The sequence below is a fragment of the Herpailurus yagouaroundi genome, unplaced genomic scaffold (assembly GCF_014898765.1).
Source record: "Herpailurus yagouaroundi ecotype Mexico unplaced genomic scaffold, PumYag 139, whole genome shotgun sequence".
Classification (NCBI taxonomy): Eukaryota; Metazoa; Chordata; class Mammalia; order Carnivora; family Felidae; genus Herpailurus; species Herpailurus yagouaroundi.
Genome location: NW_024412394.1, coordinates 58,286,726 through 58,310,196, shown reverse-complemented (window position 1 = coordinate 58,310,196; position 23,471 = coordinate 58,286,726). Strand labels below are relative to the sequence as shown.

Genomic DNA, 23,471 nt, shown 5'->3' with positions numbered 1-23,471 from the left:
AGCCTGACGCGGGGCTCGAACTCACGGACCGCGAGATCGTGACCTGGCTGAAGTCGGACGCTTAACTGACTGCGCCACCCAGGCGCCCCCTTATATATTCTTATATGCATATCACAGTTTACATAATTCTCTAATACAGTGTTTCATTTATCTACCCAAAGTCATAAAGGAGATGGTATTTGAACTGGGTCTTAAAAGGTAGTACGGATAGAAATGGTGGCAGAGAATAACATGAGGAAAGGCCTAGAAGCACAAACTTTTTTTTTTGACAATGGTGAAATGACCTTGTTCCAGACTGTGAAGATCCTATTAAAAAACAAAATTAAAAAAAAACAAAAACAAAAACAAAAAAAACATAAAAGCTCAGGAGAAAAATATTCAGAGACTATGATAAGACAAACCATGAAATATAAATGACCATTTGTCTTCGTCCATTTGATTACTATAACAAAATACCACAGACTGGATGATTTATAAACAACAGAAATTTATTTCTCACAGTTCTGGAGACTGGGAATTCCAAGATCTGGTGTCTGGTAAAAGCTCATTTCCTGGTGCTTAGATGGAGCCTTCTTCCTGTGTCCTCACATGGTAGGAGGGGCAAGCTTGCTTTCTGGGGTCTTGTATGAAGACTCCATTATGAGCCCTCATCACCTCCCAAAGGCCCCATCTCCTAATATCACTTTAGGGGTTAGGATTTCAACAAATGAATTTGGGGAGAACACAAACATTCAGATATAGCACCGTTAAATTAAGAAGGGACATTAAACCTCATTCATGATAAATTCAAATAACACTGGGATACCTTTTTCGCCTATTGGATTAACAAAGGAAAACATTTGATAATACATTGCATGGGCTGTTGGTATGGGGAAGGAAGCCAGCGCTAGAAACTGATATTACCCATGGGGTTGCAAACTGGTTCAACATCTATGAGTGGCAATTACAAATTTATAAATGCACATGCCATTTAACACAGTGATTCTTGGGATTTTACCTACAAGTACTCTCTAAAATATATGAAATTACCTGTGGAATTCAATCTTTTTTTAAAAATTTTTTTTAATGTTTATTTTTGAAGGAGAGAGAGACAGAGTGTGAGTGGGGGCGGGGGGGGGGGGGCAGAGAGAGAGGGAGACACAGAATCCGAAGCAGGCTCCAGGCTCTGAGCTGTCAGCACAGAGCCCAACCCACAAACTGCAAGATCATGACCTGAGCCGAAGTTGGATGCTCAACCGACTGAGCCACCCAGGCGCCCCATCTGTGGAATTCAGTCTTCTGTTTTGGAAATAGCAAAAACTTGTAAATAATCTGAATAAATATGCATTAATAGGGAACTGCTTAAATAAACTATGAGGTAACCATATAATGGATTACTATGCAGCTCTAAAAGAAAGAGAGGGGTGCCTGGGGGGCTCACTTGGTTAAGCCTCTGACTTTGGCTCAGGTCATGATCTTACAGTTCATGAGTTTGAGCCCCACATCAGGCTCTCTGTTTCAGCACAGAGTCTGCTTTACTTCACATCCTCTGTCCTCCCGTCTCTCTGCCCCTCCTCCACTAGTGCACACTCTCTCCCTCTCAAAAATAAATGTTTAAAAAAAAAGAAGAAGAAAGGAAGTTCTTTATGCTCTGTTATGAAATCTTCAAGATACCATGATAGGTGGGAAAAGCAAGGTAGGCGAGGTACTTTGTAGTATACCCTTTTGTGCTTCTTAATTTTAAAATTATTTTTTATTGTGAAATATTCTAAGACAAGAAGTTGCAAAAATAGTACAGAGAATTTCAATATGCCCTTCATTCAATTCTTCAGTGATAATATCTTACCTAACCACAATACATTGTAAAAGCCATAAAATTGACATTAGTATGATACTATTATTAAACCATAGACCTGATTTGGATTTTACCACATTTACATGCACGTGTGTGTGTGTGTGTGTGTGTGTGTGTGTGTGTGTGTGTTACCACATATATAGATTTGTTTAATCACTACAATCAGAATATGGAACTGTTCATAATCACAAAGAAATCTAATACTACTCCTTTGTAGTCAGACCCTACCCTGACCTTAACCCTTGGCAATCATTAATCTGTTGTCCATTACTATAATTTTACCATTTCAAGAGTGTTGTATAAATAGAATCATACAGTATGTACCTTCTGAAATTGGGCCCCCCCCCCCCCCATTGAATAAATACCCTTGAAATCTATCCCAAGTTCTTGTATCAGATTTGATTTCTGATTTGTATTTCATGATCTGGGTATAACACGGTTTTTTTAGCAGTTCACCTATCATAGGATATTTTGGTGTTTCCAGTTTTTAGCTATTATGAATAAAGCTGCTGTGAACATTTACATACAGGTTTTTGTGTGGACATAAGTTTTCGCTTCTCCAGGATAAATGTCCAAGAATGGAATTGTTGGTTTGTATGACAAGTGTATGTTTAACTTGAATAGGTTAAAGTGCTAAACTGCTTTCCACAGTATCTGTATCATTTTACATTCCCACTAGCAATATGTAAGAGATCTAGTTGCTTCATATCCCAGTGCAGCCTTGGTTATACGAGGGTGATTAAGTTTTAGCCAACATGATAGGCATGTAGTAGCCTTCATTTGTATTCCTCTAATGGCGATTGATACTTCATGTCTCTTCATGTGCTTATTTGCATCTGTATCTTCTCTTTGATGAAATGTCTCTTCGTGTCTTTCTATACCCACTTTGTATACCCACACCCATTATATAATTGGATTCCTTCGTTTGTTGTTGTTCTTGTTTGTTTTATGAGAGTTGGGTTTTACTGTTGAGTTTAGAGAATATCCTTACATATTCCAGATACAAGTTCTTTGTGGGGTATGTGTTTTGCAAATATTTTCTCCCCGTCTGTGATTTGTCTTTTGGTTTTCTTAACAGAGTCTTTTGCAAGGCAAAAGTTTTAAATTTTCAGTCCAGTTTAATCAGTATTTTCTATTATGGATTGGGCTTTTGGTGTCAGATGTAAGAACTCTCTGCCTAATCCTAAATCATGAAGATCTTCAATAGTTTCTTTTAAAAGTATTATGGTTTTACATTTAGATCAATGATCCATTTTAAATTCATTTTTGTATAAGAAGTGAGATTTAGGTTTAAATTTTCTTTTTTGGTCTATGATATCCAATTGTTTCAACCCCATTTATTGAAAAGACTATTTTCTCCATTGAACTGCTTTTGCACCATTGTCAAAATATCGTTTGAGTGAACTTTATAATGTCCCTAGTAATTTGCTCTAAGGTCTATTTTGTCTAAATGTTTATTGAACAACTGTTATGTTCGCAGCAGAGTAACTAGTTCATAAAGCAGGTCTCTATGTAAGTTTGAACATATAGACTGTATGAGTGATTATTTTAGGATGATATGTGTACACACACACACACACACACACACACACACAGTGTTTCCTTTGTAAAGGGTATTCAGCCTATGTATGAATCCATTTCATGTAGCTAACGTGACAGAATTTGAGCTAGTTTTGACTGAATTCATATTATCCTTGTTTTAAAAGGTCACAGTTTTGTTTTGAATATGAGTTTTTATAATTGTGCAGCATAATGCTGGTGCAGAAACGAATGGCATGAAAAACTTTTACATATGCATTACTTTTTTTGATAATTTACATTTCAGAAATTTCTGATTAGAGTTAGATGGCAGAATGCAAGACTTTATTTTATGTTTTAGAATAAAACCCCAAATTAAGGGGAAAACCCTTTTGTTTATCAATTGTAATCAGTTGTGTTTATCAATTGTGTAATCCCTGCCCATCAGGGATTTATACTGTGAAATGCTTTCTCTAGACACTTAATTTTTATCTTCAGGGGTGCCTGGCTGGCTGAGTTGGTAAAGCTTGTGACTCTTGATCTTGAGATTGTGAGTTTGAGCCCCCGTTGGGCATAGAGCTTATTTAATAATTTTTATTTTCAGTTTATTCAGAGAATCAGTTCAGTTGGACTCCACAGACTAAACCATGGGTTTTCAGTGAATACAGAATCATGTGGTTCAAATCCTATAGAATGACTTTTGCCTGCTTGAATAGAATAAAAATTTACAGGTAAGTTTATTCATTCCTGTGGCAAAAATTTACATAATTATGTACAATAATAGTTTAGCATTGATTGTGTTTAATAAACACTGTTAGTATGAAATAGTGTATATGGTTCGATTAAGGTATCTTTTATTTATTTAAATATTCTCATTTTTCCAACAACTTTTAAATTTGGAAAATTTCAAATCTATAGAAAAGTTGTAATACAGTATGCATCTAGTGCATACCTTTCATCCATATTTAAATATGGCTTTTATTTTTAAAAAAAAATTTTTTTTTTCAACGTTTATTTATTTTTGGGACAGAGAGAGACAGAGCATGAACGGGGGAGGGGCAGAGAGAGAGGGAGACACAGAATCGGAAACAGGCTCCAGGCTCCGAGCCATCAGCCCAGAGCCCGACACGGGGCTCGAACTCACGGACCGCGAGATCGTGACCTGGCTGAAGTCGGACGCCCAACCGACTGCGCCACCCAGGCGCCCCAAATATGGCTTTTATTTTTAATGTAAGACTGTATTACCTAGAGACATACTTTTTACTTCCTCATTTGTGACAAGATAGAAATAATGTAGTGCTTCAAATCATGAAGGATTTGGGTACAACATAAATATGATCAGGTGGGTAATTATACAGTTTCTAGGTGGTAAGACTGAATCAAAGAATGTCTTTCTGTATTTGTATTTTATAAAGCAATTTCTAACCTTGTGAAAAATACTGCATAGAGTTAAGATATGAACTGTGTTTCCCAAGTGCATGGCCTACTTGTAAATAAGCTAGCTCCTTTGAAATTGGGTGTATGTGAAATCATTGGTAGTCAACTGACCAACCACATGCTGTTACCTATTATAGATTAGACATTGATTATTTCATGAAGCATGGAAAAAAGAGGGTAATATTCATAAGACAGTATTAAAGAAGCATGATATTTAACTCTTAAAAGTATCATAAGTAATCAGTATAGAATGTTCTCTATGTAGCGAAGAAAAACATGGTAAAAATTTGAAAGGAAGGCATTACTTATTCTAATGTAACAACCTTATTCTTTCTTACCCAAGAACTTCTGGAGTGTTTTCCTATTATATACTTTGACATGGAATGTGGTAGAGTATCTGATCCCTACTTAGTCCCTGTGTGACCCCATTTTATTAAAAAAAAAATTAGGTGAATTCTATACTTTCCTGGGCCTTTTTTATTAGATTATTCATTTGACAGATGTTTCCTGAGTACCAGCTGTGTTCTAGGAACTGTGCTAATCTCTAGGAATAAAATCGTAAGTGAGACAGTCCATGTCTTGCCCTCGTAGTGCTTAGTGAGGAGACATAATCAAATTGTCACATAGCTCCATGAAGAAATACAAAGTTATATGGAGGTTAAAATATGACCCAGTTTTGAGAGTCAGGGAAGACTTCTTAGCATTACATCTAAACTAAGATCTGAAGGATAAAAAGGAATTAATTAGGTATGCAGAGGAGGGAAGGGAATGTGAGAAGAATGGTCCAGGCAGAGAGAACAACATATACAAAGTATCTGAGGATGGAGCAAGTAGGGTCCCTGCAAGGAAATGAGAGAAGGCCCATGCGGCTGGAATGGGGAGGATGAGTAGAGTAGTGGAAAGTGGGTTTGGGGAGGGAAGAAATTGGGGACCAAATAATTCAGAGCATTGTGGACTGTGCTAAGGATTTTGAGTTTTTTTCCTCATGTCACTGGGAAACCATGGAAGCATTTTAAGTGGAAAAATAGCATGATTGTATTTATATTTCAGTACACTCTGGATGCATTGTAGAGAACAGATTGGTGGGGGTGGGGGGGGGTGAGGTAGGAAGCAGGCAGCTTCCTAGCAGACAGCTAGGACAATAAATAGTTCAAGCAAGAGACGATAGTAGCTTGGACTAGGATGATAGCACTAGAAATGAAGAAAGATGGGGGCGCTTGGGTTCAGATCCTGGCTCTACTCTGACTTAACCTCTCTGAGCCTCCCTTTTCTTTTCTGTGTAAGAGGGGTAATAATAGTATCTACCTTACAGAGTTACCAGGACAGTTAAATAAGATGACATATGACATATGTGGAGTTCTTAAATAGTACCTGGCATTTAGTAAGTGCACAATAAATGACTGCTATTACTATTTCTACTTCTGTTACTACTATTCCTATTTATATTATTATTATCATCATTGCTGTTAGATGTGACCTAGAAGGCCAAGTTTTGTAGCATTCCATTTTTGTTGTAATTTACTTTGAAAGCAAATTAACTTTGTTTCATCTGTGAATATATATGTGTATAAATATATATGTGTATATATGTGTGTGTTTATAAATATGTATATATTTTTTTGTAGCGTGATTATAAGAAAACTTGGTTTTAAAGCATCAAAAATGAGCAACACGTGTATTTAAAATCTAATAAATTATAAATTAGAACATCTGCCTACATAATATATCCCGTTACATTGTTTTAAATGTCTATTTTTGCCTGGCTCTTTATTTTGACCTCTTAGGTACCCTTGGACAAGACTGTACAGTACTTCTCGGACCACTGTAGATAGCAGTGAGGTAAAAACATTCCTGGCCCTGGCTCACAGGTGGTGGGATGAACAAGGAATATATGCACCTCTTCATTCTATGAATGACCTGAGGGTGCCATTTATTAGGTAATGTTCCAGAAACTCTTCAGTCTTTTAAAATATAATTCTTTTCAATAATGTATCTTATTTTATTTTTAAAATAAAATACATATTTTTAAAATATGTATCTTAGTTTATTTTTCTCTTGGTTTATACTTAGGTTCAAAATGCTCCATTTTAAGTTTGCTTTGGAAATTGGAGGGAGACATTCTTTTCATTGTCCATTGTTTGAAGTCATTAATTTTCTAATAACATTACCTAAAATCTAGGCTGCTTTTATTAGTTAACTTGAAGCATTTTGGACAATTTCAGGTTAATTAGAATTAAATCCTTATGAAAAGGAACTAGGATCCTATGGTATCAAGGTCATTTTATACGGACTTTGATGTTTAGACAGTCTTTTAAAAAAAATTTTTTTTTAACATTTATTTATTTTTGAGAGAGCGAAACAGAGCATGACTGGTGGAGGGGCGAGGGCGGGGGCGGGGGGGGTGGGGGGCACACAGAATCCGCAGCAGTCTCAAGGCTCTGAGCTGTCAGCACAGAGCCTGAAGCCAGGCTCAAACTCACAGATGGCGAGATCATGACCTGAGCCAAAGTCAGACTTTTAACTGAATGAGCCACCCAGGCGCCCCTAGGCAGTCTTGATAAAGGGAATATACTACTGTGACAATTCAATTCAACAAATATTTATTGAGAACTTATCTTGTACAAAGCTTGGGGGACTCTACTAAGATACTCATCATTTGAAACATAATCCATGTTCTTCAGAAACTTACAGTTTTCTGTGGGAGATAAAGACAAGGGTTAATCAGACTCCATTTATCAAGGAATTGTTAATTCGGTTTTTTGTCCATTTATTTATTTATTAGGGGCACCTGGGTGGCTCCGTCAGTTAATCGTCAGACTCTTGGTTTTGGCTCAGGCCATGATCTCACTGTTTGCAGGCTCCAGCCCTGCATTGGGCTCTGTGCCGACAGTGCAGAGCCTGCTTGGGATTCTCAATCTCTCTCCCTCTCTCTCTGTCCCGCTCCTCCCACCCTCTCTTTCTCTCTCAAAATAAATAAATAAACTTAAAAATTTTTAAAGAAATTTTTTGAGCACCCAGTATGAGCAAGGCACTGTTATAGACACAGAATGTCTGACTCAGATTGCCGTTAAGGAACTTCATTGTTTTTTGCTGGTTCATCCAGACTCAGTGAAGCAAAAGGGATATATTATCACCTTTCTATTACCCCTGAATTAGTGCATCACTGAAACACTAAGAAAAAGGTAGAAATATCATTTTGTTAGGCTAGATCCACGGTTCTAAAGGTGTGGGCCCTGGACTAGCAACATAAGTATTACCTGGGAACTTGTGAGGAATACAAAATCCTCAGGTCTTGCCCTGGCCCTCCTGCCCTGGGGGGTTGGCAGTCTGTGTTTTAGCAACCCTTTCAGGTGATTCTGATGCACATTCCATTTGAGAATAACTCTATTCTCTGTCTGTATTTAGACATCACACTAAAACAGATTATCCAAGGAAGTATAAGTTATGGTTAGAAATGTAGATTTTATTCTGAGCATAATTGGAAGCCATTGAAGGGGAGTGATATGATCTAAATTATAATATAAAGGAGTCATTTTAGCCCATCTGTGAAGAATGGGTTGGACTTCATTTGAAATTGATCCTCTCTGTATAACATTCTGATATTATCTACTTAACGACTATGTAGGTTATTCTTATAAGTCAGTCAATGTTAATAGCAATAAAAGATCCTGGGGCACCTGGCTGGCTCAGTAGAGCATGCAACTCTTAATGTCAGAGCTGTAAATTTAAGCCCTACGTTGAGCCTTCTTTAAAAAAAAAAAAAAAAAAAAAAAGACAAAAAAGATATTCTAAGGTATCCTCATTAAAGTATAAATAAAATTCATATATAGTCCAACTTAAAAGTCTAGTTTACAGTATGTTAGGTATATATTTGTGGGTGTATGTGTGTGTGCTTCTGTTTTTGAATGTGGTAAAGTATTACTATGATTATCTTAGAATTAAGTTAACTTGATTTGGATGCCTATTTACATGATCATGAAAACATTACTAACTTAGAAGATCAAAAGAGAATCAATTTAGAAGGGACTATAGGTAAAATCTGAAAATATCGATCACCAGTATGTTACGTCTAAGCCCTATAAAATAGCCTATTTGTTGCTGACATGAAATGGGTCTAGTTAGTACTGACAGTGTAGGTCCTCGATGCCCCAGTTGACCTATTTCAAGCAGATAAAAACTAAATTGTTTTTAGTTTTCCTTTAGAATACTACTAAAGTAACAGCTCATAATTATTACTGCTTTTGATAATTAAAAAAGTAATTTAATGCTGAAAATAAAAGGTCTTTTTACCCCCCAAAATCAATAATCCATTTAAAATAAGAGTTTAATGTTTCCTTGAAAATTGTACACTTTTAGGATTTTATTGACAGGGCTGCGTAGGTGGCTCAGTGGGTTAAGCGTCAGACTTCAGCGGGCGTCATGATCTCACAGTTCATGAATTGAGCCCTGTATCAGGCTCTGTGCTGCCTGCTTCCAATTCTGTGTCTCCCGCTCTCTGCCCTTCCCTGGCTCGCACTCTGTCTGCGTCCCTCTCTCAAAAATAAATAAACATTAAAAAAATTTTTTTTAAGATTTTATTGACAAAATTAATAACTTTCTTTTATATGTTTTGGATTTTAAAAAAAGAGACAATCTTTTAAAAACAGTTGCTGATCACCAGCCAGGCAAACCTTTGTCTGGGATGAAGATTCTTGATGTTGGCTGTGGTGGTGGATTATTAACTGAAGTAAGTAATTTACAACTTTCCTGCCATTTTTAACTGGGAAAGATTTTGAGAAAAAATAGGCTTCTGACTCATTTATTTGTTTAATAAATAGTATTGTTTGTTAAAAAAAACAAAATGCATAATGTTCTTAATATTTTTACCATTGTAACATTAATACATGCTTTTTACTTTCTTAACAAATATATATAAAAATTTCAGAAAATTATAGTGAGGATTTTTTTGGTTGTTTTTTTGTTGTTTTTGCACAAAATTGGACACTGGTCATTCAAATAGCTTTGATAATTTTTTTGTCTCTTCTAAGAGATTAGGCAGTTTCCACTGGTTTAAATGCAATGATAAGCTATTCCTTTGCATTTATTTCAGTATCAAAACCTAAGAGTATTGCCTGCTTGTGGGGTTCTCTCCTCTTCTCAAGTGCTTTAGAGTACTTGGAAGAATACTCATTCACTCCCTTTAAAAAATATTTGCTTTAACTTATATTTATGCCAGGCAGCTCTATTTTGTTGTCTGCTATCAACACAATAACTTTTTGTGCACTTTAAATATGTTAATACTGTATTATGTGCTTGTAATTGTATCTGTAGAGGGGTGCCTGGCTGGCTTAATCGACAGAGCATACAACTCTTAATCTCAGGGTTGTGAGTTCAAGCCCCACATTGGGTGTGGAGCCTACTAAAATAAAATGAGTTAAAATAGAACTTTTCCCCGGCTCCCCGCTATTCTCAAATAATTCTTCATAGGTTTTTTTGTTGTGATTATTATTCACTCTTAAGCTTCTTATTATGGTAATGTCAAATGTATACAAACTAGAGAAAATGGTCTAATGAACTTCCATGTACCCATAAACAGTCTCCAATAATTATTCCCTCATGATTAATCTTGTTTCCTTTTTGATAAGCTTTTTATTGCCAACATGTGTTCTGTTTTCTTCGTGAGGATAACAGTTTTTTATCCAATTAGCCTCTAGGGCGGCTTGGAGCTTCAGTTACTGGAATCGATCCTGTGGATGAGAACATTAAGACAGCACAGCACCATAAATCATTTGATCCAATCCTAGATAAGAGAATAGAGTACAGAGCATGTTCCCTGGAAGAGATTGTGGAAGAGACAACAGAAGCATTTGATGCTGTTGTAGCTTCTGAAGTTGTAGAGCATGTGATTGATCTAGAAACATTTATACAGTGCTGCTGTCAAGTGTTAAAAGTAAGACTTACTAGTAAGACTTTACTTGTTTGTTTGTTTTTTGAGTGTGTGTATGTATTCATAGCAGTAAATATTTCATAATACGTGAAACCAGGAAGCTAAGATTAGGGGATAGCATCTCTGCTGCAGTTACTTCTGCTTCTCAGCTTGCACTCAATACCAGGGTTTTCCAGATACAGTATCTTGATATCCAAGAATCTTGGGAAGTGTTGGTGCTGAACATTATAATTATAAACAATAGATTTAAAGTGGTAGTTTTCCATTGGTATAATCCGGATTAAATACCTGATAGATACTGAATGAGGGGCGCCTGGGTGGCTCAGTCAGTTAAGCGTCCGACTTCAGCTCAGGTCATCATCTCACGGTTCGTGAGTTCGAGCCCCGCGTCGGGCTCTGGGCTGATAGCTCAGAGCCTGGAGCCTGCTTCCGATTCTGTGTCTCCCTCTCTCTCTGCCCCTCCCTAGCTCACGCTTGCCCTCTCTCTCTCTGTGAAAAATAAATAAACTTAAAAAAATAAAATAAAATAAAATAAAATAATAAGATATTGAATGACAATTATTAAGAAATTGATTTGGATTAATACTTAAAAATCAATAAAAACCATTAGTAGTGTAAGTTGACTTAGCATTTCTTAAGTATCTCTGTATGTGATATATATAACAGTTTTTAGCTTATAAAAGAATACTTCATATATATGATTTCATTGATTTTCCCTACAACCAGGTGAGGAAGGTAAGCAGGTACTGGTACTGGTGTGACCAGTAAGCAGGTACTGGTATTGGTACTGGTGTGACCAACTTGGACCAAAGGAGATCAATATTTGAGAGATATCAGAGTTTACTTGGTCTTTTGGGTTTTTTAATTTAGGTATAGTTGACATACAATATTGTATTAGTTTCAGGCATATAACATATTGATTTGCAATTATATACATTATGAAATGCTCACCACAATAAGTGTACTTCCCATCTGTCACCATAAAAAGTTATTATAGTATTACTGTTTTCTCTATGCTGTACTTTTCATCTTCATGACTTACTTGTTCTATGACTGGAAATTTATATCTCTGAATCCCCTTCATCTATTTTGCCTGTCTCCCACCTGTCTCTCTTCTGGCAATCCCCAGTTATCTGTATTTATGCGTATGTTTCTAGTTTTTGTTTGTTCATTTGTTTTGTTTTTTAGATTTCACAGGTAAGTTAAATCATATGGTGTTTGTCTTTATCTGTCTGACTTATTTTACTTAGCATAATTCCCTCTATGTCTATCCGTGTTGTTGCAAATAGCAAGATCTTATTTTTGTTTTATCGTGAGTAATACTTGATGGTATACAATGTATTCTTTATCCATTCATGTATTGATGGACACTACGTTGCTTCCATATCTTGGCTATTGTAAATAATGCTGCAGTAAATATAGGGGTGCATATGTGTTTCAAATTCGTGTTTGTTTTCTTCAGGTAAATATCCAGAAGTGGAATTGCTAGATTCTATGGCATTTCTATTTTAATTTTTTGAAAGAACCTCCATATTGTTTTTCATAGTGGCTGTACTAATTAACATTCCCACCACCAGTGCACAGTGTTTCTTTTCTCTCCATATTCTCATCAACACTTGTTATTTCTTGTCTTTTTGGTACTAGTCATTCCTACAGGTGTGAGATGATATCTAATTAGAGTTTTGATTTGTATTTCTCTGATGATTAGTGATGTTGAGCACTTTTTCATGTTGGTCATCTATATTTCTTTGGAAAAATGCCTATCCACGTCTTCTACTGTTTTTCAATCGGATTGATTTTTTTGGTGTTGAGTTGTAGCAGTTCTTTATATATTTTGGATATTAACTCCTTATCAATTATATCATTTGCAAACATCTCCCATTTAGTATGTTGCCTTTTTATTTTGTTGATGGTTTTCTTTTTTTTTTAGTTTAATGTAATCACAATTGTTTATTTTTGCTTTCCTTTCCCTTGCCTGAGAGAACAAATCCAGAGAAATATTGCTAAAGCTGATGCTTTATTTAACATGCTGCATATGTTTTCTTTATTTAACATGCTGCGTATGTTTTCTTTTAGGAGTTTTATGGCTTCAGGTCTTAGATTTAGGCCTTTAATCCATTTTGAGTTTATTTTTTTGTATGGTGTAAGAACGTGGTCTAGTTTCACTCTTTTGCATATAGCTGTCAAGTTTTCCTAACACCATTTTCCATTGTATGTTCTTGCCTCCTTTGTTGTGGGTTAATTGACCATATAAGCTTGGATTTATTTTTGAGTTCTCCATTCTGTTCTGTTGATATATTTTTGTGCCAGTACCATATTATTTTAATTACTGTAGTTTGTGGTATAATTTGAAATCTTGGATGGTGTACCTCCAGCTTCATTATTTCTCAAGATTTGGGGTCTTTTGAGGTTTCATACAAATTTTAGGATTATTTCTTCTAGTTCTTTAACCAATACTTTTGGAATTTGGTAGAGATTGCATTGAATCTATAGATTGCTTTGTGTAATGTAGACATTTTAACAATATTAATTCTTCCCATCCGTAAGCATGGTGTATCTTTCCATTTATTTGTGTTGTCTTCAGTTTCTTTCATCATTGTCTTATAATTTTCAGAGTTTAGGTCTTTCGCTTCCTTGGTTAAATTAATTCCTAGGTATTTTATTCTTTTTTGAACCCGTTGTAAATGAGGTTGATTTCTCTTTCTGCTAGTTCATTATTAGTGTATAGAAATGCAACCAATTTCTCTAAATTAATTTTATATCCTGTAACTTTACTGAATTCATTTGTTAGCTCTAATAGTTTTTGGTGGAGTCTAGGGTTTTCTATATATAACATGTCATCTGCAAATAGTAACAGTTTTACTTCTTCCTTACCAATTGGAATGCCTTTTATTTCTTTACCTTGGCTGATTGCTACAGCTAGGATTTCCAGTACTACGTTGGATAAAAGTGACAAGAGTGGACATCCTTGCCTTGTTCCTTATGTTAGAGGAAAAGCTTTCAGCTTTTCATCATTGAATGTGATGTTAGCTGTGGGTTTTTCACATATGGATTTATTCTGTTGAGATATGTTTTCTCTATACCCACTTTGTTGAACATTTTTATCATAAACATGTTAAATTTTGTCAAATGCTTTTTCTGCATCTATTGAGATGGTCGTATGATTTTCATTCTTCATTTTGTTAATGTCTTGTATCATGTTTGTTCATTTGCACACAGTGAACCATTCTTGCATCTCTGAAATAAATGCCACTTGATCATGGTGAGTGATCCTTTTAAAGTATTATTGAATTTGGTTATTAGGATGTTGGTCTGTAATTTTCTTGCAGTGTTTTTGTCTGGTTTTGGTATCAGGGTCATGTTGCCCTTATACAAGAAATTTGGAAGCATTTATTCCTCTTCTATTTTTTGGAATAGTTTTGAAAAGGATAGGCTTTAACTCTTTAAATATTTGGTAAAATTCACTTATGAAGCTATCTGATCTTGGACTTTTGTTTCTTGGGAGTTTTTAAATTACTGATTCAATTTTGTTACTGGTAATTGATCAGTTCAGATTTTCTATTTCTTCCTGATTCAGGCTGGGAAGATTGTGTGCTTCTAGGTATTTACCCATTTCTACTAGGTTGTCCAGTTAGTTGGCACTGAATTTTTCATAGTTGTTCTTATAATCCTTTGCATTTCTGTAGTGCCAGTTATAACTTTTCTTCTTTCATTCTGATTTTATTTATTTGAATCCTCTCTTTTTTTCTTGATGAGTCTGGCTAAAAGTGTATCAATTTTGTTTGTGTTTTCAAAGAACCAGCTTTAAGTTTCATTGATATTTTCTTTTTCTTTTTTTTTTTTTTTTAGTCTCTATTTCATGTTTTTATGCTTTGATCTTTATTATTTTCTTCCTTCTATTAACTTGGGGCTTTGTTTATTCTTTTCCTGGTTCCTTTAGGTGTAAGGTTAGATTGTTTTATTTAAGATTTTTCTTGTTTCTTTAGAGTCAGTCATTGCCATAAACTTCCCTCTTAGAACAGCTTTTGCTGTGTCCCAAAGATTTTGAACCATTTTGTTTCCATTTTCATATCTCTCCAGGTATTTTTTTAAGTTTACTCCCTGATTTTTTTATTGACCCATGGGTTGTTTTGTTGCATATTGTTTAGCCTCTATGTGTTTGTGTTTTTTCCAGTGTTTTTAGTTTATTTCTGTTGTGGTCAAAAAAGATGATATGATTTCAGTCTTCTTAAATTGATTGATTTTTGTTTTGTGGCCTGAGGAGATCTATCCTGGAAGATGTTCCATGTGCACTTGAAAAGAATGTATATTCTGCTATTAAAATTTTTTTTAATGTTTTTTTAAATTTATTTTTGAGAGAGAGAAAGAGAGAGAGAGAGAGAGAGAGAGAGAGAGAGAGAGCGAGCGAGCACGGGCAGGGGAGGGGCGGAGAGAGAAGGAGACACAGAATCCAAAGCAGGCTGCAGGCTCTGAGCTGTAAGCACAGAGCTTGATGCGGGGCTCGAACTCATGAACCACAAGATCGTGACCTGGACCAAAGTTGGACGCTCAACTGCCTGAGCCACCCCAGGTGCCCCTATTCTGCTATTTTTACATGAATGTTCTGTATCTCCCTATTAAGTCTATCTGGTCTAATGTATAAATCAAAAGAGCTGTTTCTTTATTGATTTTCTGTCTGGATGCTCTTATCTATTGATGTATGTGGGATGGGTATTAAAGTCTCTTACTATTATATTACTGGCAATTTCTCCATTTATGTCTGTTAATATTTGCTTTATGTGTTTAGGTCCTCTCTTGTTGGTTGTGTATATATTTACAATTGTTACATTTTCTTGTTAGATTGATTCCTTTATCATTATTAGTGCCCTTTGTCTCTTGTTGTAGTCTTTGTTCTAAAGTCTATTGTTTGATGTATATATTGCTACAGCTTTCTTTTTCTTTGCTTCCATTTGCATGGATTATCTTTTTCTACCCCTTCACTTTCGGCCTTTATGCTCTTTAGGTCTGAAGCCAGTCTCTTAGAAGCAGCAAATAGATAAGTTTTGTGTTTTTATCCATTCATCACTCTGTGTCTTTTGACTGGAACATTTAGTTCATTTACATTTAAATTACTGATAGGTATGACAGTATGTTAATTGTATTCTGAGGTTTTTTTTTTTTTTTTTTAGTTCTCTGTTCTTCTCTTGCTTTCTGTCCTTGTGGTTGATGACTGTCTTTAGTGCTATGCTTGGATTCCTTTCTCTTTATTTTTCATGTGTCTCTTGTAGATTTTTGGTTTTTGATTACTAGGAGGTTCATATATAACATTCTACATATATAGAAGTCTATTTTAAGTTGATGGTCACTTAAGTTTGAACACATTCTAAAAGCACTACATTTTTACTACCCCCTCTACATTTTATGACACCTTATTTTACATATTTTTATATTGTGTATTTCTTAACTAAGTTTTGTAGATATAATTGATTTTACTGCTTTTGTCTTTTTTTTTTTAAAAACGTTTATTTATTTTTGAGACAGAAAGAGACAGAGCATGAACAGGGGAGGGGCAGAGAGAGAGGGAGACACAGAATCTGAAACAGGCTCCAGGCTCTGAGCTGTCAGCACAGAGCCCGACGTGGGGCTCGAACTCACGGCCCGTGAGATCATGACCTGAGCCAAAGTCTGACGCTTAACCGACCAAGCCACCCAGGCGCCCCACTACTTTTGTCTTTTAACCTTTATACTAAATTTTATAATGCTTAATCTACTACCTTTACTATATATATATTTGCTTTTACTAGTGAAATTTTTTACCTTTTAAAATTTTCTTACTTCTAGTTATGGCCTTTTCTTTTCTGCATAAAGATATCCCTTTAACATTTCTTAGAAGGCCAGTTTAGGGATGATGAACTTCTTTTAACTTTTGTTTGGGAAACTCTTTATCTGTCTTTCAATTCTGAATATTAACCTTGCCAGGTAGAGTATTCTTAATTGTAGGTTTTTTCTTTTCATCTCTTTGAATATATCACGCCACTCCCTTCTGGCATGTCTTCATTTTTTGACATTTTAATTATTATGTGTCTTGGTGTGGATATCCTTGGGTTTATCTTGTTTGGGACTGTCTGGGTGTCCCCTGTATGGGCTTTGTGCGCCCTTGTGTTGTGACTGGGCTATAACTCTGCAAGTTCTGGTAGGCAGGGTTGATCCTCAGCCTAGCTGTCTGCAGTGATCAGCTGTGGCTTCCGTAGGCACACTGGCATACAGGGCAGTTTCCCAGCCACGCTGGCTGAGTGGCTCAGCTGCAGTTTCTGCCCACATGCTGGTATGTGGGGCTGCCCATCCACTCCCCAGGGTAGGAGTGGTGCCACTAGGTGTGGTGGGGCAGTAGCTTTGGGTGTGGCAGGGTGGGAGTCACTTTGGAGGGTCACCTTCCAGGGCAGATAGGTCCACAGGGGAATGCCAGGGCAGGGTGAGTGGTGTTAGCAAGATAGATGGAGAGTGTCAGAACTGGCTCCCACAAGTATCAGGCCAGCTAGGCTGAAGGAAGGTGAGAAAAATGGCACCCACCAGTACTTCCATTGCTGAAGAAAGCTCCTGCAGATTCCTGCCTTTCCAGCACATACCCTAAAATTAGTCAATAAATCTCCTTCATGTATAACATTGGTACTTCTCAAACTGCTGTCTATGTGCTGGATGTTGGCCCGGCTGAGGTATTGTGCTAGCCCTTTAAGAATAGAGTCTTGGTTTCCTACAGACTTTTGCCTCTCCCAGAGTTAAACCCCTCTGAATTTCAAAGCTAGACATTATGGGGGTTCATCTTGTCAGTGTGGGTCCCTGGGGCTAGGAGTGTCCAAGGTGGGACTTGATCCCCTTGCTTCTCAAGGTAGACCTCTGAGCCTGTGATATCCCTTCCAATTTATAGGTTACCGTGCCAAGGGTTTCGTTCCCTACCACATCTCTGCCCCTCCTACCCTTCTCAATGTGGCTTTTTCTCTATAGCTTTAGCTGTGGAAGAGCTGTTTTGCCAGGCTTCAGAATGAAGTGCATTAATGTAGTTGTTGCCTTGGTGTGTTCGTGGGAAGAGATGAGCTCAGGATCCTCCAAGTCTACCATCTTACCTCAAGAATCCAGAGGTCACTTGGGCTTTATGTCAAAGTTCACTAGGCACTTAAGTGGGGCTTAATGTCACTTAATTTTTTGATTCCAAGTCTGGTTCTTCTCATTACATTGTTACATTTACATAATTTGCCACAGACATAGTCCTCTCGAGGTGGTTCCAAATTTTTTAAAAATAAATCTCCTAAAGTATTGTTGCTATTGGTGTTGTTATTCTAACTCTGTTGTTAATGTAGAGGTAACACCCTAAAGGTCAAGATCTAAAAGAACGAAATGCTTAGCTCTTACGTAATTAGAGCTTTTTAGAAATACTCCTTTTTAAATAAGTTTGGTTTTAGAGAAGATTACAAAGATTGTACAGAATGTTCCCATATATCTGTCCCCCAGTTTCTCCTGTTAACATTTCATAGTAAGGACAGGAACTAGGGGCACAAAGCTGAAGGAGACATCCATGCCTACATGCCAGCCCTGCACTTGCCCGCTCCAGAAAGTGAGTGCTTCCTTCGATTTTGTTCCTTAGGCACATCACCTGACTCACCATAGTCCTAGCCCTATTTCTCAAAGCTGAGGAATTAACATTCACATTATACTATTAACTGCACTGCAGACCTTGTTAAAAAAAATTTTTTTAATGTTTATTCATTTTCGAGAGACAGAGTGCGAGCGAGGGTGGGGCAGAGAGAGGGAGCCACAGATCAGAAGCAGGCTCCAGGTTCTGAGCTGTCAGCACAGAGCCTGACACGGGGCTCGAACGCTTGAACGGTGATATCATGACCTGAGTTGAAGTCTGACACTCAACACACTGAGCCACCCATGCACCCCCATACCTTGTTAAATTTCATTAGTGTTTCTGGTAATGCCATTTTTCTCTTCAGGATCCAATCCAGGATTCTGCATTGCATTTAGTTGCTGCGTCTCCTTAGTCTCCTTCAATCTGTTACAGTTTCTTGGTGTTTCCTCTTGAATGAGTTTTATTAGGCTTATCTTCTATCTTCCAAGCAAAACTCCTTATTTTTTGTGTTATATACCAGTCAGTATATGTGAATGGAGATTCTTTGACACGTAATAGGAATGCTGGCATTGTGGAATTTAAAACTAATTTTTGCATTAATAAAAAGCCTATTTAAAAAATGACCATTGCTTACCCCTTTTTCCTTAGAATAAGATTTTGTAGGACACAGACTAGATATTCATAAGTGATTTTTTTCCATGGCTCTACTGAGATACAATTGACACGTAAGTGATTCTTTGTTGTTGTTGTTTAAAATTTATTTATTTTTGGAGAGAGAGGGCAAACGGGGGAGGGGCAGAGAGAGAGGGAGAAAGAGAATCTCAAGCAGGCTCTGTGCTGTAAACACAGATGTGGGGCTCAATCCCACGAACCATGAGATCATGATCTGAAGTGAAATCAAGAGTCAGACGCTTAACCAACTGAGCCACCCAGGCATCCTAACATATAAGTGATTCTTTTTTTTTTTTAAGTTTTTTTTAATGTTTATTTATTTTGAGAGAGAGAGAGATACAGAGCACGAGCAGGGGAGGGGCAGAGGGAGAGAGAGAGACAGACAGAATCTGAAGCAGGCTCCAAGCTGTCAGCACAGAGCCAGATGCAGGGCTCAAACTCATGAGCCATGAGAACATGACCTGAGCCAAAGTCAGACGCTCAACCAACTGAGCCACCCAGGAGCCCCATATATGAGTGATTCTTAATAAGATATTTTAGAATATTAGAGTTTTAGATAGAAAAGTTACAATAGTATCTTATATATCTAATATCTTACATTTCAGTTTTTAATATAAAGGCACATTGCAATATTTCAGGGTCTCATCTTTTTTTTGGTTTTGGGGTGGTATTTGAGATATTTTCTCTCTCCTTATATATCTGTATGCACACATATGTATAGATAATTATTTTGCAAGGAACCTTTGTGACTTTATCCCCATCGGACTAATGAGAATATGTAAAATAGGAAGGAGACATTACTGTTTGCCATTTGTGGGAATAAATATAGGAAACACCATATACAGCCGCTAAAAAATGGCAGACTAAATAGTCTCATAAATGGTTTGTATTCATCTAAGTGCTTATATTGATCTCTTTGTATTCTTTACACTAATAAAATCAAAACAAAACAAAAAACTCTCGAACCTTAATCGCTAACATTTTTGTCAGAGGCCTTGGCGTTACCTGCACGAGAGCGGGGCTGTATGCTGCACCAAACAAGTCAGACGGACTCAGGACCCAAAGAGAAAACAGTGTTGACATATGTTAGTCTGTAAATGTGGACATGTAACAAGGAAGAGTAGCCTGATCTCATTTCTATATTTTTATTATAAATATATTTGATACGCATAAAAGAAAGTGTATACTATAAACGTGTCACAGGAGTGTGGTTTTAAGAAGTTGTAAGCACGGTTGCATAAACCCAGTGAGTACATCTGTAGTAGACGGCCTTTAATAATGAGTTTCCCAAAAGAAAAAAGAAAAGTATTTTGGTAACTTACACTTTATACTTATGTATCTTAACTGCACTTAAATTATTTGGAAGGAAGGAGGAGGTGGAGGAAGCCAAGCCTTTACCTAAATGATACTCCTGACATCTAAAATGTTACTTCTGTCCATACTTTTTTTTTTTTTTTTAGCCTGGTGGTTCTTTATTCATTACCACAATCAACAAAACACAGCTGTCCTATGCCTTGGGAATTGTTTTTGCAGAGCAAATTGCAGGTATTGTACCAAAAGGTACTCATACATGGGAGAAGTTTGTATCACCTGAAAAGCTAGAGAGCATTCTGGAATCAAGTAAGTATTGAGAATTTTTCCAGTTTTCAAGGCCTAACTGAACTTTTCATGTACCTATAATTATTAATCACACAACCTAGCCCTTAATTAAATGGGCCACTATTCCTTGGATGGTGGTTTCATCTCTTAACCAGATCATAAAGTCCTTGAAGTTAGGATTAAGTATTAGATACCACTTCTGTCTTACTGGGCACACCTAATCGAGGGCCAAGCAAATCACAGATGATCAATGAATACTTTTTGGCTTGCTTAGTCCTCAGTTGTTGAAGGATCAGGTACAAATGTCTATTACTTACACATCCTTAGTTTGTCTTGTTGAGGCCCTGTGTGTATCAGCTTATCTTACATGTTATTTTTTCTGGTTCTTCCATACTCAGATATACTTTGAACTTCTTGGTCACATTTTGAGTATTTTTTGATACTTACAGCATGCCTTATATTACGGTTCTTTGGGTATTTTTAAGCCCCTGTGTGGCCTATGAAGGCAAGACTGTCCTTTTTGTACGCCTTGCAGTGCTTAGCTCTGCTTTGCACATTGTGAGCTTGTGATTTACATGTGGAATTCCTGTCAAGTAAGAATATTTAGTTGGCATTTGGTATCCCATTTGAGTACTTAAACTCATGTATGTCTCGGGTTTTGTTTTCACATAACAGTATATCAAAATCAATTTTACTTGTATTATTATCAGTCCACTGTGATGTAGGAAGTTCTAAAGATTTCTGTAAGTGTATTTTGAAAACAGGAGGAAAAAGTATTTTAAGATGCTTTATAGGAACAATCACTTTTGGCAGATGTTTTCTAATAACAGCTTATGTTTATTAAGTACTTACCAAATTCCGAGCACTGTGCTACTTTATACACATACCTCATCTAATTCCATCAGCTCTGTGAATATATGTTCTGTCCATGTGAGAAGACCGAGATTCAGAAAGGTTAAGTGACTTGCTCAGCATCACCATCTAATAGGTGCCAGGCTGGGATTTGAACCCAAGCAGTCTGCTTTAGAGTTATGTTCTGTGTTACAGTAAGGAATGATCTGTGTGTATTTTTTCCCGTTGAGTCAGGAATCCTTTTTAAATACAGAGTTGCATTAGAGTCTTGGCATTTGGAAGATAAATACTTATTAAATCTATTCTTTCTGAATTTATTTATTTATTTATTTATTTATTTATTTATTTATTTATTTTCAGATGGTCTGTCAGTTCAAAGTGTGGCAGGCATGCTCTACAACCCATTCTCAGGTTACTGGCATTGGAGTGAAAACACCAGTCTTAACTATGCAGCTCATGCTGTGAAATCCGGGGTACAGGATCACCCAGTGCCTGATGAGTTTGTTTTCAAGGGGGAAACAGAGGAGCTTAGAGGCCAAGACTCCACCAACGCAGGTGCTCAGGAGGAGTTGAAGAAATGAATGGTTTCTAAGTTCTGCATGCTATGGCTTGAAAGTCTGGTGTTCACATTTGGAAAAAATATATAATTTCCCTTTTGTGAGAGGATCATGAAGAAAAGAAAGTCCATAAAAAGGGCTAAACGTTGGATAAAAGTTTTTGTTGTTTCATCTAGTAGCTACTTTCAAGGGATTCTTTTATGATATATGGTAAAAAAAAAAAAAGTTTTGTCAAGGTATTGTATAATCTAGGCGTTTAAATTCCTCGGCCTTGGTTATATAAATAGAATGTGCATATTTTACTTCATTTTACAAATTATATATACTCATCCAGCATATATGCACATATATATATATATATATATATAAACATGCTGTAATGTGTTTTAATTTAAAGGAGTCTGCATTATCTGTGTTCTTTATTGGGTTTTAGCTAAAGGCATTTATACTTCTGACTTAAGAAACCAAATATAGTTTTATGCCACTTATATTTGGGAAGAGAAAATGTATTTTTTCCTTTAAATTTTAGTTTGTTGGAAAGCAAATGGATAGTTAAATGTATGCTGGATTTGAATTCAAACATTAAAATCAAGAAATTTGGATTATGTTGGACATACTTCTTCTATACAGTTCCATAAATGTTTTATTGTGACTTTTTTTTTTTAAGTAGAAAGGACTTTTTAAGACTCAATTAAAAATTCAGTCATGGATATTTTCTTCTTTGGCTAACATTTTTATAATTAAAGGGACTGACTTGAAATATATTTTTATGCCTCTTGAAATTTGAGAGTCTCTGGCTTTTTCTGAAAGTCCCGATGCTATATAAGGACATTCATAGAGGCTGTTGACCCAGTGTGACAAACATGGACTGAATTCATGTGACCCAGGTAGAAGGTAAGCTTTTAACTTCCTAGCATTTTTACCTTTAAGCTCATGTTTTCTATCTTCCTTTGTCACTGTTAGATTGAGCTCTCCAGGCAAACACTTCGCAGCCATCTTGGCGTATCAAGAAAACTGAAATTTAAAGAATTAAAAGAGGAAATTTAATTTCACTTGCTACTGTGAAATTTTTTTAATGAAATCAGCTATTTATTTACTTACCATAAGATTTTTTTAATTAAAAAAAATTTAATATTTATTTTTGAGAGAGAGGGGAAGAGATTGAGTAGGGGAGCGGCAGAGAGAGACACACACACAGAGTCCGAAGCAGGCTTCAGGCTCTGAGCTGTCAGCACAGAGTCTGACATGGGGCTCGAACTCACAAACCTCGAGATCGTGACCTGAGCCGAAGTCAGACGCTTAACCGACTAAGCCACCCAGGTGCCCCACACAAATGCTATTGCGTAACTAGGGTGCTAAAAAGTAGGAGCTTCCATTGACCTCCATTTAAAGTTAGATTCTTAGTCTGAATTCTAGTAGTTTTATTACAAAAACAAAGCTTCCTTGTTCTTTCTCTTAGAAAAAAAA

At 36.4% G+C, this 23,471-nt stretch overlaps 1 protein-coding gene across 1 annotated transcript in view; it reads left to right on the top strand.

Annotated features, from left to right (window-relative positions):
• COQ3 (coenzyme Q3, methyltransferase) overlaps window positions 1–22,609 on the top strand; it is a 25,021-nt gene extending 2,412 nt beyond the window's left edge. The window contains exons 2-7 of the mRNA XM_040474247.1: window positions 3,957–4,083; window positions 6,574–6,726; window positions 9,416–9,515; window positions 10,476–10,718; window positions 20,457–20,616; window positions 21,808–22,609. Coding sequence (XP_040330181.1) covers window positions 3,957–4,083; window positions 6,574–6,726; window positions 9,416–9,515; window positions 10,476–10,718; window positions 20,457–20,616; window positions 21,808–22,028 — 1,004 coding nt within the window. The 3' untranslated portion in view covers window positions 22,029–22,609. The remainder of the gene's footprint in view (window positions 1–3,956; window positions 4,084–6,573; window positions 6,727–9,415; window positions 9,516–10,475; window positions 10,719–20,456; window positions 20,617–21,807) is intronic.
• The last annotated feature ends 862 nt before the right edge of the window (window positions 22,610–23,471 follow it).